Source organism: Melanotaenia boesemani, chromosome 4, assembly GCF_017639745.1.
Source record: "Melanotaenia boesemani isolate fMelBoe1 chromosome 4, fMelBoe1.pri, whole genome shotgun sequence".
NCBI classification, from domain to species: Eukaryota; Metazoa; Chordata; class Actinopteri; order Atheriniformes; family Melanotaeniidae; genus Melanotaenia; species Melanotaenia boesemani.
Genome location: NC_055685.1, coordinates 23,431,852 through 23,447,879, shown reverse-complemented (window position 1 = coordinate 23,447,879; position 16,028 = coordinate 23,431,852). Strand labels below are relative to the sequence as shown.

The 16,028-nt window shown below is 38.5% G+C and overlaps 1 protein-coding gene across 1 annotated transcript in view; it reads right to left on the bottom strand.

Moving 5' to 3' along the window:
- LOC121638411 (zinc finger protein GLIS2-like) overlaps positions 1-16,028 on the bottom strand; it is a 31,588-nt gene that overhangs the window by 10,576 nt on the left and 4,984 nt on the right. The window contains exon 2 of the mRNA XM_041983171.1: positions 2,141-2,332. Within this exon, the coding sequence (XP_041839105.1) occupies positions 2,141-2,306 (166 nt within the window). The 5' untranslated portion in view covers positions 2,307-2,332. The remainder of the gene's footprint in view (positions 1-2,140; positions 2,333-16,028) is intronic.

Sequence of the window (16,028 nt, the reverse complement as noted above, 5' to 3'; positions counted from 1 at the left end):
TTGTATTGGTTGGTCCCCTGTTACCTCCCTGAACAAAAAACACTTTACTGGTAGGTTATTTAGTTAAGCTGGACAATAAACAAAAAGGAATCACATTTTTCTGCAAACACTGAAAAAGTGTAGACATGAACTCATTGGCAACTTTATTACACCTGTTCAATTGTCTGTTAACACAAATAGCCAATCACATGGAAGCAATTCAGTGTATGCATGTACTCATGTTCAAGACAACTTGTTAAAGTTCAAACCAAGCATCAGAATGCAAAAGAACTGGCATTTAAGTGACTTTGAATGTGGCGTGATTGTTGGTGCCAGACAGGCTGGTCTGAGTATTTTAGAAATTGTGGATCTACTGGGATTCTCATGCACAACCATCTCTACAGTTTACAGAGAACGGTCCAAAAAAGGGAAAATATCTTGCGAGCGCCAGATGCCTGAAAAAAAATGCAGACTGGTTTGTGATAATAAAAAGGCAACACTCAAATAACCACTTACAACAACAAGGTATGCAGAATACCATCTCTGAATGCACAACACATTGAACCTTGAAGCACATGATTCATAGTTTCTGCAGCAACTGAGACCACACCAAGCGCCACTTCTGTCAGCTAAGAACAGGAAACTGAGGTTATAATTCACACAGGCTCACTAAAATGGCATAATAGAAGATTGGAAAAGCGTTGCCTGGTCTGATAAGTCTTCATTGCAGCTCCGTCATTCAGACGGTAGGGTCAGAATTTGGTATAAACGACGTGATTATGGATCTATTCTGCCTTGTGTCAATGGTTCAGACTGGTGGTGGTGGTGTAATGGTGTGGGGGATATTTTCTTGGCACGTTTTGGGCCCCTTTGTACCAATTATTCAAGCACCACAGCTTGCCTGAGTGTTATTGCTGACCATGTCCACCCCTTTATGACCACAGTGTACCCATCTTCTGACGGCTTAGTCCAGCGGGATAATGCACCATGGCACAGATCAAATCATCTCAAATTGCTTTCTTAAACATAACAATGAGTTCAATGAATTATAATGGCCTCCACGGTCACCAGATTTTAATCCAACAGAGCAGCTGTGGGATGTGGTGGGACTGGGGATTTGTACCATAAATATACAAATGATAAATCCTCTGTAACTGCGTGATGCTATCATGTCAACATGGACCACAATCTCTGAGCAATGTCTCCAACCACCAACCACCAAAAATTAAGGCAGTTGTTAAGACAAGAGGGAGGTCCAACCTGGTACAAGGAATGTGTAGCTAGTAAAGCAGCTGGTGAATTTATAATAATAAATTTATTTGTATATTTATACAGTTGCTCAGATTTTGCTTCTCTACAACTATACGTTCATGGAGAGTTCAAAAGCTTCTTTATTTTTGTCCAGAAACTCAGTGGAAAGTGTCTGACATTGTTTAACTACGATCTGTCCTGTTTGCCCCTGCTGAACTCCATACAGCTTCTACAGTGTGCAAAAATATTGAGGGGGTCTAAATACTTTCTGGAGTTAGCAGCTTCTTTTTTGTTTTTCATGTGCTGAAAACTATCTTCATATGTACAGTGTAGTTATTGCAGGTACAAAAGGACATTATCCCAGCACATTATTTCAGTAATCTAAGAAGGAAACTGTACATGAATGGGTTTTCCTAGTGACACATCTCCCATATATGAGACAAAAAAAAAATTTTTTTATGTTATTTTTTATTTGTTCCATTAGAAACACCAGGAAGACAGCAAGAAGACACCTACACACACACACACACACACACACACACTAGACAATTCTCAGCACTTAGGTTTGGTCAGGTATGAAGTTAAAATCAGCTCATTCTGTTTGTAGGCGGTGGTTTTCGCTTGGGGTCACTGCATGTCAGTGTCACGCTCCACTTGTTATGGATGACTCTGACAGACATGGGGACAATCTTTGTCAGTTTGGGTACAGAAAAGAGCCACCATTTATCAGATTTGCAATATTAGGTTAGTGAGAAAGTGAGAACAGAGACTCATCTTATTATACTATTGAATTATCATGGCAATGGACTTAAACTCTGCTAAACAACATCATCACTGTCATGGGTGAATTTGAGACGACCTTTTCTTTGTGTCTGTTGCTAAAAATACTGCATGCCGTGCTTCAGTTTACCTGGTGAGGAGGGAGGTGATGGAAAGGCTGTACACCGCAGGTGTGGTCGTGGGGTGCTGAGGGGGCCACAGACTGAGGAAGAACAAGCCCTCTTTTCCAGTATCACTGGACCACCTGGTCGTCCGGAGGGAAGCTTCAAGTCCAGCGGCTCGTCCAGTGACAGCATGGCAGCGGCTGTTTAGTGTTGCCAACCTGACAAGAGAAAAGCAGGTTAACAAACCACTTTAAACAGCTTTCAACTTCAAATTCTGATTGAATATAGAAAATATTTTAAACAAAACACATCACAACTGTATGTACTGCATCTGTATGTAGTTTTTGTATTTTTGATGGCAGAAGTTGTAATGGTGATGCAACATGTTGACATTTTAGTCCAAATGAAAACAAGCCATAGGTTAGTTTGTTCAAAAGAACCCCAAAAATGTGTTGTAACGCAATGCAAGCCTGTAACCATGTGTTAATATTTGAACCTAACCATACCTGATTATGACCAACCGGGACTGAGAGCAAATTAACCTGCCTGCTCAATTTGTGACAATGTCAACATGTTATAATTTGCAAAGGAAAACACAGGCATGTTTTGCGATGTTGCGCAATGTAGCATCAATGTTTTTATATTTTCCTGGTTTTCCTTTTCATTTGCAATTTCTTGTTTTTTATACCTAGAAATTTCTTCGTGCACCAAAGTTTCTTTTACTTATATCTGTCTTTCTCCACACATGTGGAGGTCAAATTGGCTTTTGATTGTTCTTTTTTGCTTACATAATCAACTATGAAATAATACAACCTAAATCAGGAGGCTCACTTAGGTTTTTAAGTAAACACCTATTAAAGGGGTAGCGCACCCTACAGTAAACTATATTTTTTAAGTTGTAAACAACATTGTATGGTTTCATTTTTATGAAAACCATCTATGTTCTTGCCAAAATTGGAATTTTAAAAATATTCTTAAAAATCACGATTTTTGCAGGTTAAAAATGGTTCAAAATGCCACCTACCAGTTCAAACCAGTTTTTTTTTTTTCAAGTTCAAACCTAACATAGAGACAACCATTTGAGACTCCTACGTTCATGAAAAAGATAGCAATATGCATTCACTATGCCTATGTTATAAATATAGAATGATAATATTCAGTCAGTTTCTCTTCACTGGAGGCTGCCTGTCAACTGATCATTTGAGTTACACTTTAATGAAGGACGCTGAGTGTCAAACTAGATATCTGTAACTTTGCATAGCATAATTTATCATCTGTATATATTCATACTGTAAATTATCTTCATAGTTTCTGTCTATAGTTGACTATATTTAGTGCCCATATTCATCTGGACAATATGTTCATAGTCCATTCTGTAAATCACTGTAAAAAAAAAAAAAGTACCATGTTCATTATTTAATTTATTATTATTATTATTAATAATAATAATAATAATAAATTAATAATAATATTATTAAATTGGTAGAAATTAATCAATTAATCAAATTACTAGAAATATAATTGACTAATCTATATAAATATATAAATTAAATAAATGAAAAGAAATTAATAGAAAGATAGGCTTTCAAAAGATTTTTTAAATTTAAAAATAAAAAGTCTTCAGGTTTGAATGTAATCACTTCAAAGCGTCCCCCTTTCCTCCCTCTTCTCCCTCTAACAGGGATCCACAGGTCTGATGTGGGTGTTAACTGTGATGGGAGGCCCTTCACCATCCCTCCAGTGGAATGAGGCAATCCAAATTCATAAGTCAAATCACATGTGTGGTTGCCAGCTATGAAAACAACTTCAACCTCAGTCAGTAGGAGGATGACCAATCAGGGGGTCGCAGTGTCTTTGCACCCCTTTACAACTTACACGAGTGCTAAAAGGAACAGTAAGATTTATTACTACGATTCTGGCAAACAGAGCAGCTGAGGGATATGAGGTCAGCATTTGTTGTAGAAGCAACCACACTGTGTTGAATTTTCATAAACTGAAAGGTATTCTGTATTTTATATCCAGTAAATTTGCATTCATGTAAGTCTTTTTTTATACATGACTTTATTGTCAGTATGGTTTTAGAAGAATCCAGAAAAATAGTTACAAGGTTATAACAAAGGGTTTACCTGTATGTGATGACAAATAATTAGTATTAACTATAATAGATTATTGTACATTAAACTTTTAGCACATTACCAATAGATTTCATTTGATCTGGTATGCGTGCTTAAAAAGAGAGACTGAGAGAGAGAGAACGAAAGAGAGACAGAGAAGTTCCTGTTGTCTGTTTTTTGTTATAATTCAGTTACTGAGCAACAACCCTTATGAGAAGTATCATGGTGTTGGTTTGTTTTTTGTGTGCTTATGCATTTCTGTGGTCTGCTCCTGCAGGGCTAAACAACATTTTACAGCAGCGTTCTACTTCTGATGGTTTGATGCTATGGATGAGGCATGAGACACAAACCAATCCCAGTCTGTGACTCATCCCATGTCTTCTTGTTAGTCCAAATGACTCAAGATCCACATTTCTGCTTCAACAAGAAAGTCTCACTGGAGGAAAGTGGACAAAAATCTGCAGGGAAATGCGTGACAGCTGCTAGAAAAGTTGACAGAGAATTCATGAGTTTTCGCACTTTATAAGCTGCCAGGCAAATCCAGTCATGTTTATTTAAAAGATATATGGTTTGTTGTTGTTATTATGAAAAGAAACTGAGATAAACCAAAACAATGTCACAGCCAATCTTTTAGCTTACAGGTGGCATTTCTGTGCATTTTAGGCAAGGCAAATTTATTTGTATAGCACATTTCATGTACAAGACAATTCAAAGTGCTTTACATAAAACATTTCTGCAGGGTGCAAAAAGCAATACAAGTGCATTAAAAAAGAGAGATTAAAAAGATTAAAAGAAATGCAATTAATGAAATAAAAACAGAATGAAGATGCTAAAATAAAATAGATAAAATGCAAGAAATAAAATTACAGTGTGGGGAAAGATAATATTAAAACATGATTCCAGCTTAAAAGAACCAGATGTAGATTTTGACTTCTAAATAAAAATGACTGAAATACAGCAGAGAACAGGTGGGTATTTAACCTGGATTTAAATAAACTAAGGGTTTCAGCTGATCTGAGGCTTTCTGGGAGTTTGTTCCAGACATGTGGAGCATAGAAGCTGAATGCAGCTTCTCCATGTCTGGTTTTGACTCTGGGAAATGATAAGAAACTGGATCCAGATGACCTGAGGGTTCTGGCAGGTTCATACTGGGTCAAGAGGTCACTGATGTATTTTGGTCCTAAACCATTCAGAGCTTTATAGACCAGCAGCAGAACTTTAAAATCTGTTCTCTGACGAACCGGCAGCCAGTGTAAAGACCTTAGAGCTGGACTGATGTGGTCCACTTTCTTGGTCTTAGTGAGGACTTGAGCAGCAGAGTTCTGAATAAGCTGCAGGTGTCTAATTGATTTTTTAGGTAGACCTGAAAAAAAACACTGTTACAATAATCAAGCCGTCTAAAGATGAAAGAATGGACTAGTTTTTCCAGGTCCTGCTGCGACATCAGATCTTTTACCCTTGATATATTCTTAAGGTGATAGTAGGCTGACTTTGTAATTCCCTTAATGTATTTTTCAAAGTTAAGGTCTGAGTCCATAAATACACCCAGATTTCTGGCCTGGTTGGTGGTTTTTAGGTGTATAGACTGAAGCTCTGTGGTGACACTTAACCGCTTCTCTTTGGCTCCAAAAACCACCACCTCAGTTTTGTTTTTGTTTAACTGAAGAAAGTTCAGACACATCAAATCATTAATCCCGTCAGTGAATTTACAAAGTGCCTGTATGGGGCCTCTCTCTCATGGTGACATTGTAATATATATCTGTGTGTCATCTGCGTAGCTATGGTAACTAATTTTGTTTTTCTTTATAATCTCTGCCAGTGGAGCATGTAGATGTTAAAGAGAAGAGGCCCCAGGATGGAACCTTGAAGAACTCCACATGTAATTCTTGTCTGCTCAGATGTAAAATTACCTATTGACACAAAGTACTTTCTATTCTCCAAATAGGATTTAAACCAGTGTAGTGCAGCCCACCCAGTTCTCCAGTCGTTTAGGCAATATATTGTGGTCGACTATATCAAATGCAGCACTGAGGTCCAGTAAGACTAAGACTGGCATTTTTCCATCGTCTGTGTTCAAACATATGTAATTAATGACTTTAGTCAGAGAAGTCTCAGTGCTGTGGTGCTGTCTAAAACCTCACTGGAAGACATCGTAGCAGTTGTTTTGTGTTAAAAAGTCGTTTAGTTGATGAAAAACGGCTTTTTCGATTATCTTACTTAGAAAAGGAAGATTTGAGATCGGCCTGTTGTTGCTCATTTGTGTCTTGTCTAGCAGAGGATTGATTACAGCTGTTTTTAGAAGTTCTGGGAAGATGCCGGAAATTAAAGACAAGTTCACAATCTGTAACAGATCTGGCTCCAGAGTCTTTGAGACCTTTTTGAGGAAACCTGTGGGCAGGATGTCCAAGCAGCAAGAGGAGAAGTTCAGCTGACATAAGGTGTCGCCCAGATCTTTGCTGTTAATGGGATTAAACTGTGTCATGGTGCTTAAACTGGTTTTCAATGGACACAGTATGTCTGTTGAACCAGCTGTTGATGAACCAACTGCTTGTCTGATATTCTGGATTTTTTCTGTGAAAAATTTGGCAACCTCATTGCAGGCCTTGGTGGAACAGAGTTCAGGTGCTACTGACACATGAGGGTTTGTTAACCTGTCAACAACAGCAAATAAGACCTGAGCATTATGATAGTTTTTGCTAAGAATGTCAGAGAAATAGGACTTTCTTGCATTCCTTAGTTGTAGATTATAAGAGTGAAGTTTCTCTTTATACATGTAATAATGAACCTGTAGATTTGTTTTTCTCCATCTACACTCGGCTTTCTGACACTCGTTTTCCATGCTTCACCACTGTGGAATTTCTCCATGGAGACTTTTTCTTTCCAGAGACAATCTTCACCTTAATAGGAGCAATAGCATCTATAATATTTAACATTTTAGCATTAAAATTAGCAACAAGTTCATTGGCTGAACCCCCTGATAGGGCAGGTGTTAAAGAGAAGATCTGGTTAAACATTCCACTCGTATTTTCAGTTATACATCGTTTTGTGATCACCTCCATTGAGACATTTGTGTGAACAGGAACTGTACACTCAAAGAAAACACAGTAATGATCAGACAGGCCCACATCACACACAGTAACCATGGAAACATCCAAACCCTTTAGAAATCACTAAGTCTAGAGTGTGTCCTTTAATGTCTGTGGGCTCTGTTATATGCTGAGTCAGCCCAAAGCTCTCCAGACTGTTACCCAGACCTTTAGTCGCTTTGTCCTGAGGGTTGTCTACATGGATATTAAAATCAATAAACTCATCATAAAATTCTGCACAGTGCCCTGGTGGTCTATAGAAATTTAGATAAATTATATTATAATAAGCTTCCAACTGAAAAGCCATTTTAGAGTAGAACAGATGAGATCTGGAAGAATGTGTTTAGTTCATGACTGTTTGAAAAGCAGTGGAAAACTTTAAATGTAGTTTAGAAAAACAAAACAAGTGAATACAAAGAAACAGACCTTTATTCATTAAGATTGCCGCTGTCTGATACTGAGGGGGCTGTGGTTGACGTTGTCTGTTGGCTTATGGTAGTGTGCCGGCATCGGGGCGGAACACTGCCAGTATATAGCAGAGGAAACACTTGATTTTATTCCCAACAATCACACGTTAAATTCAGGTGAAAAGTTGTCAATCCAGGACTTAATTCTTTTTATTCATGTTTCCATCTAGTTTAAAGTGACACAATAGGTAACAATTGTTACGCTAGTTCATGTAAACAGAGTCAGGGGGCTTTGGTGTTACGTTTGCATTTATCAGACAAACATTGTGACCAGAAGATAAAAATCATTCCGGTCAATAACACAACCAGTGTCCTGCAGCTGCAGTGACCTCCTCCCCACTGTACCTGATATAAGCCAGGTAGTTTATGAAATGAAAGACTGTGCTGCCCCTTACTGGCCCCTTACTGTCTTCAACAGTTCAGTTCAGTTCAGTTTATTTGCCATTTGCAGTATAAAAAAAACACATTGGAAAACAGTTGCAAGAAGCTCAAAGCATTGTCCACATATAAACAGATGAAACATAAAAACACAAGCCTAAAAAAGACACACATGGATAGATCATAAGAACACCTAGATGCCAGTAATATAATAAAACAACAAAACACTGTATTAATAAGTAGCAATAAAAAGGTAATAAAAGCAATAAATAAGGTGCTTGTTCGGGGTAACTGTAATAAATTAACAAGAACAAGAGATGCATTATTGATGGTCTGGCATCAATCTGTGAGTAAGCTCCACCCTCTGACAGCAGCATGTAAATGTGTGTTTGCTTTGGGACATTGGATTCCAGAGTTAACAAAGTAAGAAATTTAATGTTTATCACTGTGTAATATGTAAGTATGTATGGTTTTGATAATATTAATAATATTAGGCTGCTGTTTCCTTAGTGTTGTTTTTTTTCTTTCTTTTTTGAAAACTTATAAGCAACTCCTTAGTCACTTAGTAACTATGAATCTACTGCAGAGAAAAGATCCTGGTAGCACCCATGAATACTACCGGCAACAGTGAAGATACAGTATCACTGTAATGTACCAAAAACTCCCTTTTGACTGAGGAGATAAAATCCCTGTGAGTTAAAGTCAAGTAAAACTGAGTGTTTATGTGTGACCATCAAATACACTTCAGCACAGAGCTGAGGTAAATCTCTACTTTCAACTCATCCGTTCCCTTTTTTAAGCACATTATAACTCAACCTCCTTTGGTGTTGACATACTTGATGTTGTGACTGTATTATTGTAACTTGTACTGAGATCATTTTGCTAATTTTGTTATTTAACACTTCATATTGAGAGAGCTTTGTCTCATATGGCATTGCCTGTTATGTCATAGTGGAGCAACATGTCACTCTAATCAAATTACTCTCATCAACTCAGCAACCAGCTGCACTCATGGTGCATGACCTTTTTTATACATGAACTTTTGAAAATACTAAAAGGAAAGTAGGAGTTTGGACTCAGAGAAGGGCTTTGACCATGTCCCAGCTGGTGCCCTTGTGAAAGTACAGGGTACCTGTCCTGCTTCTATGGCCCATTTGATTCACATATAATTCAAGACCTTGCCAGCAGTCAGCAAGCCAACTGTTTCCTTGTCATTCTTTTATCTAACTGAGCAGATAAGCCAACATTTAAAGTAATGTTTCTGCTGCATATATCATTACATTAAAGCAGTGATGCTGAAAATTGTATTAATTGGCATTTAATACGATTCTTCATAGTAAACTAGCATTGGACCGTTGGCTGAAAATAAAAACAGACAGACCACAGTGAGTGTTCGCTGGAAGCAGGTCTAAATCTGATCTTAACATCCCATGATGACGAAGGCTCACTCACAGCAAGTAACCATTCACAGCTGTTTGGTGAACAAACAAATCCTCCCTCGAGCTGATCCAATCTACCACCAGCTGATGTGGAATGCTTTGGGAGAGAACATTTTGGTCCCCTGCAACACATCCCCAACCTTGATATGGCATCAAATTACATGTTTTCAAAAAAGAAAAAGAAAAAAAAAGAGGCATACAAACATGCACAGCCTTTCTCTAATGCCAGAACAAAAACAAAAGAAGAACCAGCCCGTTGAGAGTAAAATCTTTTTATGTAACTGTTGCCTAACTGTACATTTTCTTGTGTCATTCACACACATGAGACATGGGCGTGACAAATTGTCACTCTGTGGCATAGTGTGATCTACGTCCATGCTAGCTCTGAACAGAGATGTTCATTCATCTGTCAGGGCAACCTCAGCCAGCTCAGAGATGTCAAGTCTCCTGTCCACCTTAGTTCCTTAGTCAGAAATCCATCTTGCATCAAAGATGCAACAGTCTTGCTAGACTTCAACACATGTCTTAAGGCAGCACAGAAAGGAAAGTGGTATGGATTTCCCAATGTACACATGAAGAAAAAGGCTAGTTTAAACCCATATACGTGTATTTTTTTTACTAACAGCTATGTTAAATAATTCTCATTTTCATTTGAAACATTACAACCAAGAATCTTTAGAGGCATCTGTTTTTCTGGACGGTAGTTTTTACTTAGTGTTGGCCTCCAAGAGAACTCTTAAATGGCGCCAGGCATGGGTTGCAAGTAGTTTTGTGACACAACTGAGAAACCTCAACTGGGTGTCTCACTGTATGGCTCTTTAATGACATCTGGCAGTGAGTGCATCCTTGATTTACTTTCACTAGCTGGAATTAAACCGGCAACCTTCCAGAAACATGTACACCTCTTTAACTTAAACTCACTGTCGCCACAAATTCTTCCATAATCACTGACACAATCCTCCGACAAAATATAAGGCAGAGGCTAAACCACAATGAAGTCAGTGTTTAGGTCCTGATGCACGCTTGCCAGCTACCTCACCGCACTGGTTTCTCATTCCACAGCAACCTCGCTGACTTCGCTCACACACGCTCACATCAACGCAGCTATTTGGAGGAATTGTGAAGGCACGCACATACAGGACCATATGCAGACAAGAGTCATGCCACTTGCTCCTCCCACTTTTTTTCCCCTCAATGATCTGTGATTGGGCAACATGCCCAGGCCCTCTTATGGTTCCCTCGCTGCCTAACAAAACACATACTTTAACTATATACAGTCTTGCACGCCAACATATGTGTTTGTGCATTAATGTGTGCATGGATACACACATTGTCATACATGGTGCATTTCCAAACAGATGTTAAGAGAAGAGCTGGTTCACCCAGAGAATGTCACATGGATTTGTCCTCAGACTCTGAGAGAGACATTAATGACTTTGATTTCAGCTGCAAAGTTATCTGAGGTACTGGCTATCAGTAAAACTGTCCTTGTAGGTAAGAAATGTTCTCACTACAATGTTAAAAATTAAAGCTGAACCAAAGGAGGCAATGAAAAGCCAATACAGTAGATTCATGGTGTTGTAGGTTTAGCCACACTCTTTTTATTAGAACTGCAGCTTTTTACAGGAGACACATTCATGCACACTTGTGCAAATGACCATCAGTTTATACTCCTACCAAATGTGTTACTGAGCACTGGAGTGTTTTAATACACTGTCGCTTATACATTCTAAACATGCTAAATACCTTCCAAATCACACCTGACCTTTACAGACTCACATGCATACAGCTGACGTCCCCCCCTCCACTCTCCCCACCAGGTACAACCCTTACAAATACAAACACGTCAGGGAGTCTTCCCTCCTCTCACAGGAAGCATTTGCTTCCCTAGCGCCCTGATCTGGCCTCTCCCTCCCAGTTATTTTTTACTCCCCTCTCTCTCTCTCAGTCTCTTCTTCCCTCCCTCTCTCTTTCCTGTGGTTTTCCTCTCCCAGTCCTCCAGCAGAGCATACCTCTCCTGTTCCCTGCAGCTCCCACCACTTTTTTCTCTCACATTTTTACTCTCCAGTGCATTTTTGAGCTCCCCTCTTTCATTTTTTTTTCTTTTTTCTTTTTTGTCTCTGCCTAGAAAGACACACTAAAAAATTACATATCAAAAGTTTCCATAAAACACATATAAAGCTCTAATTTTGCAAGGAGGAAAGGGACATTGAAGAAGAGTCCCAGTCTTACGTAGGTGCAGAGAAACAGGAGGAAGGCAAGACATAAGATATCCCATCATTCCAGTACCAATGTCAGGCTTACTTTTTAGAAGTTTCATCCTCTGATCTTTCCAGCCCACGTCCTCTAACGTATTACGCAATATGCTGCAACAGCGACAATGACATAAGGCTTGTTTTTCAGGAGCTTGAAGCAGGCAGTGGCAGCATGAAAGAGACCTGCTATAATGGTTGAGGTGAACTCATTAGAAATGCTGGAATTCACTTAGATATAAACATTGGCTGGTGTTTTAGAAACAACAGGATCCTTTACAAATCACACACGCTCACATCAGATGGAAGAAAAAACCAAAGTAACACCAGTTAGGTGGTTTCTGACACCACTGCTGAGAAAATAAATTTTACTGTTAGTACTCACTACTTCTGAATATGTTGAACTACTGTTTTGTGTTTTGTCACCACTGATTCACCGCATGCTCTCTGTGCCAGCATTCAGGACAGTGAACTTCCCTCAGGATGTGAAAAATGTACAGGGAGACTGAGAGGGCGGTGAAAACCTCAAATAGTAAGCAGAAACTATGGGAGTCAGACATAGACTCCCACCCTTTCCTCCCCTCACACATTTCCCATTATTTGGCTCAGCATTACTCTCCCTCCCTCTCTCTTGCATCTTGACAATGCTAAATGATGCAACTCTGCAGAGCGAGTCCGCAATAGCCACCAGTGGAGCCTGTAGTGCCTCTCGCACTGACACTGGCGTCTTCACCACTTAGGAAGGGTGTGTCGGCTGCTGTAAGAGTCAGAGGAGTGGAGGAGTAACCTGTCAACACGGGTATTATGGAGGTTTTCAATGGAAAAATGCTTTATCCTGACTTTCTGTACATTTCTTTGGGAAGAAAAGTCAAATAACTTAAAAGGGTGGAGCACTCAAACTTGAGGGGAGAAGTTTGGAGGGGTTTTCATGAAAATTCTCAAACCTAGATGAAGGGTAATTTGATTGAAGTTTTCCCCTTTTAAGGTCTACATGATAGAAAAAAAAAATAACTATCAGATAAAGACCTGATTGCAGCAGCCCCCTACAACCTTCATTTGAACTGAGCGTTACAATTAATAACAAAAACAACTTCTAAAATCACATTTTTTTCCTGCAAAGTTCTCTGAATCTCATTGGTGGTTTAGCATGAGGCATGTTAAAGGTCCTGTACAGGGGTTTGTAGATATCTAGTGGCTGAAGTTAACCAAGCAAAAGCCCTGCACTTTACATTTTAGCACATGTTTTGCAAATATTTGAATAATCAGTTCTGCTGCTACACTAAAAGATTAAAATATTTATCTTTTTAACATAGAGGCAGTCAGTAGAGTGTGGAAAAGAGACAAACCCAAACTCTTCTGGTTCTTCAATGTCACCAAGGACAAGAATTTGACAAGACAAACACATTTCAGCTATTCCACAGATCTTAGTGCAGCGAGCAACGACAGCAACTCTTTATTTCTGTTGCTAAATCATCATTTTGTTCCTCGATTGTTTCTTTTGAAGCATATTAATCATGTTTATGCTAATTGTTTTTATTTCTTTCCAGAGAAGAAGACCTTTCCCTCATCCTTTTTCCCTTCTGTCTTCATTTATCTCCCTCTGTTCCTTCTCCTCACTCATAGTTCTTTGCAACACCACCATCCAACCATTTGGCAGCAAGACAAGGTCAACACAGAAACCTCTTTGCTTCTCTTCTCTGCTTTCCTTCTCTCTAATTCCTTGTTCGCAGAGCAACAGGTCCCTCCCCTTCACCATCGCTTTCATCCACCGCAACCCTCTGAGGTGCAAAGAAACAAGGCTAAAGACGGAGACAAGGATGAGGGGAGAGAAATCCAGGGAAGCTGAAAAAGGGATTCCGTACATTTTGCTTTTTAAAAATATATTGCAAGGAATGACCAAAAATGGGAAGGAATATTAGGAAATGAAAGACAGAAAGAGGAAGGAGGGAGTTAGTGGACAGAGACAGAGAGGCTATGGTAACAATTTGCTTTTAGTCTTGTAAAGCGATACATAAAAGGCAAATGAAGCCCAAAATCTAAGAAACCAATCCCTTTTTCATAGAATTTCATTCCATTATTTTCTTTTTCTTTCTTAGTTTTAAATTTATTTTCTTTTGTTTGTTCCTTTCTATTTTCATTCTTTCTTTCTCAGCATCCCTTTCTCATTCCGGCTGTCATCCAGACCTAAAACACACAAACACATGTGCCTTACATTCCTATGTGCAGAGCAGATTCACCTAATTTGTTTCCACAGTGTGTGTGTGTGTGTGTGTGTGTGTGTGTGTGTGTGTGTGTGTGTGTGTGTGTGTGCCAAGCCAGTAAATAATAACCAATCCCAGCTGTACTTTAGGCCGTTCCTCTCATTCTCAGTGGGGAAACATAGAGGGAGGGAAAGGAAAAAAGCTCCATCAAATATCGGAGTAATGAGCTGGAAGAAAGTCAGCTGGGAGTTGAGCAGGAAGAATTAATGATGATTTAATGTTAACAGACACTTTGAAACCTGTACAAGTGGCAATCAGCATAAAAGATGCCATGAGAAAAATCCAGTTTGCACACATTTCAATAGGACGTTTAGCAGAAAAACAACCTTAAGACTTTTCCATCCAACCAGCAAGCACTTCTTACAGGGGAGGCGATTTAAATAAACTCCTGTCATCCAGATCAATCAGTTAATGACTAAGTTCGCCTCTTTGCACTGTGAAAAATCTGATTGCTTTCAAATGTGTGTGGATCTGATTGTTTTCAGGTAAACTGCCTTGTATATTGTCAGCCTGCCAAGTTGCAGTTTGCATCCATATTTACAGTTGTTTCGCATAATAGGAGCTTTTTTTCTTTCTGAGGTGCAGTTCATGTTTGCTGAGTGGCTGTGAGGAAATTCTTTATTGATATAGGGACACATGAATAAAACTGGTTGGAGTTTACTAGCTTTGCTGCATGTCACATGTATTAGTCTAAGTTAATTGAGAAAATAATTGAGTTCACATGTGCAACAAATTAAGTTAATTTACAAAACTTGATAAACTTGAATGATTTCAAATTTAAAGTTGCTGTAACAGAAATAAACATTATTGCCTGCAGCACATGATGATAAATGTGCCATATTCCTTAGTTTAAAATGATTACAATTGCCACAGTAATGTTGACCTTTTGGTTATTAAATGTTCTTTATCATTTAATTTGATCTACTATGTAGAAAATGTTGACAAATTTAGCTTGTGAATTTGTAAATTATGGCAAAAAAAAACTTTCTATAGCACGGTGACATAATATTAGTCAAGTAAAAGTGGACTGCAGTGCATCATTACAGCAAAACTTTCTTAAAATACATATTTTTTACCCAGAGCGCTCAGATCTAGCTTAAGAACAACAATGTTTTTAAATAAAACTTCTATTTTCAACATTCCTTCACAAATGCAGAGCAAATCCACAATATTTGGTCCAGAGTTGCATTTTCACTCCACAAACACAGATAGATTTTTTTTCTTATTAACAAATTATATCTCCTTGGCCCAGGGACAGTGGATAAGACTAAACAGGTCAATTCATTTATATCTTCAAACATCCAGTTTTTATACATGCTTCACCCCTTTCAGGGTGCATGGAGATTTTCTCTCTGGTCGTCAGGCAAGAGGCAGGCTTCCCTGTGTACATGTCTGCAGTCCATAACAGGTAAGTTATAAACCTTTTGTAGAGGCCTTTTTACTGTAGTCAGTTATTTTGTTAGACTTAATAGATCTTTATATGAGGAATCTATCTATCTATCTATCAATCTATCTAGATCGATCGATAGATAGATAGATAGATAGATAGATAGATAGATAGATAGATAGATAGATAGATAGATAGATAGATAGATAGATAGATAGATAGATAGATGGAGCTTCTAATCATTGGCACGTAATCTGAAGTCAATTATTCTTATTTTTTTGCAGAAGGCTTATTTAAAATATGCCAGGTTTTGTATAGTATGAGATGATCAAATGGTGGAAAAGTAAAAAATAAAATTGGAATGTACCTATTTCAAAATGGTTATATAAGAACCTGTTGATGCAAACAGTAATTCAGCATGATCAAAGCAGCCACAAGAATAAAGAAGCAAACAATCTTCCTATTGTAGTCCACATGTCTAACACAGATGAGGCCCAGTTTCTGACCCCACACCCATCTGTCATGGCACT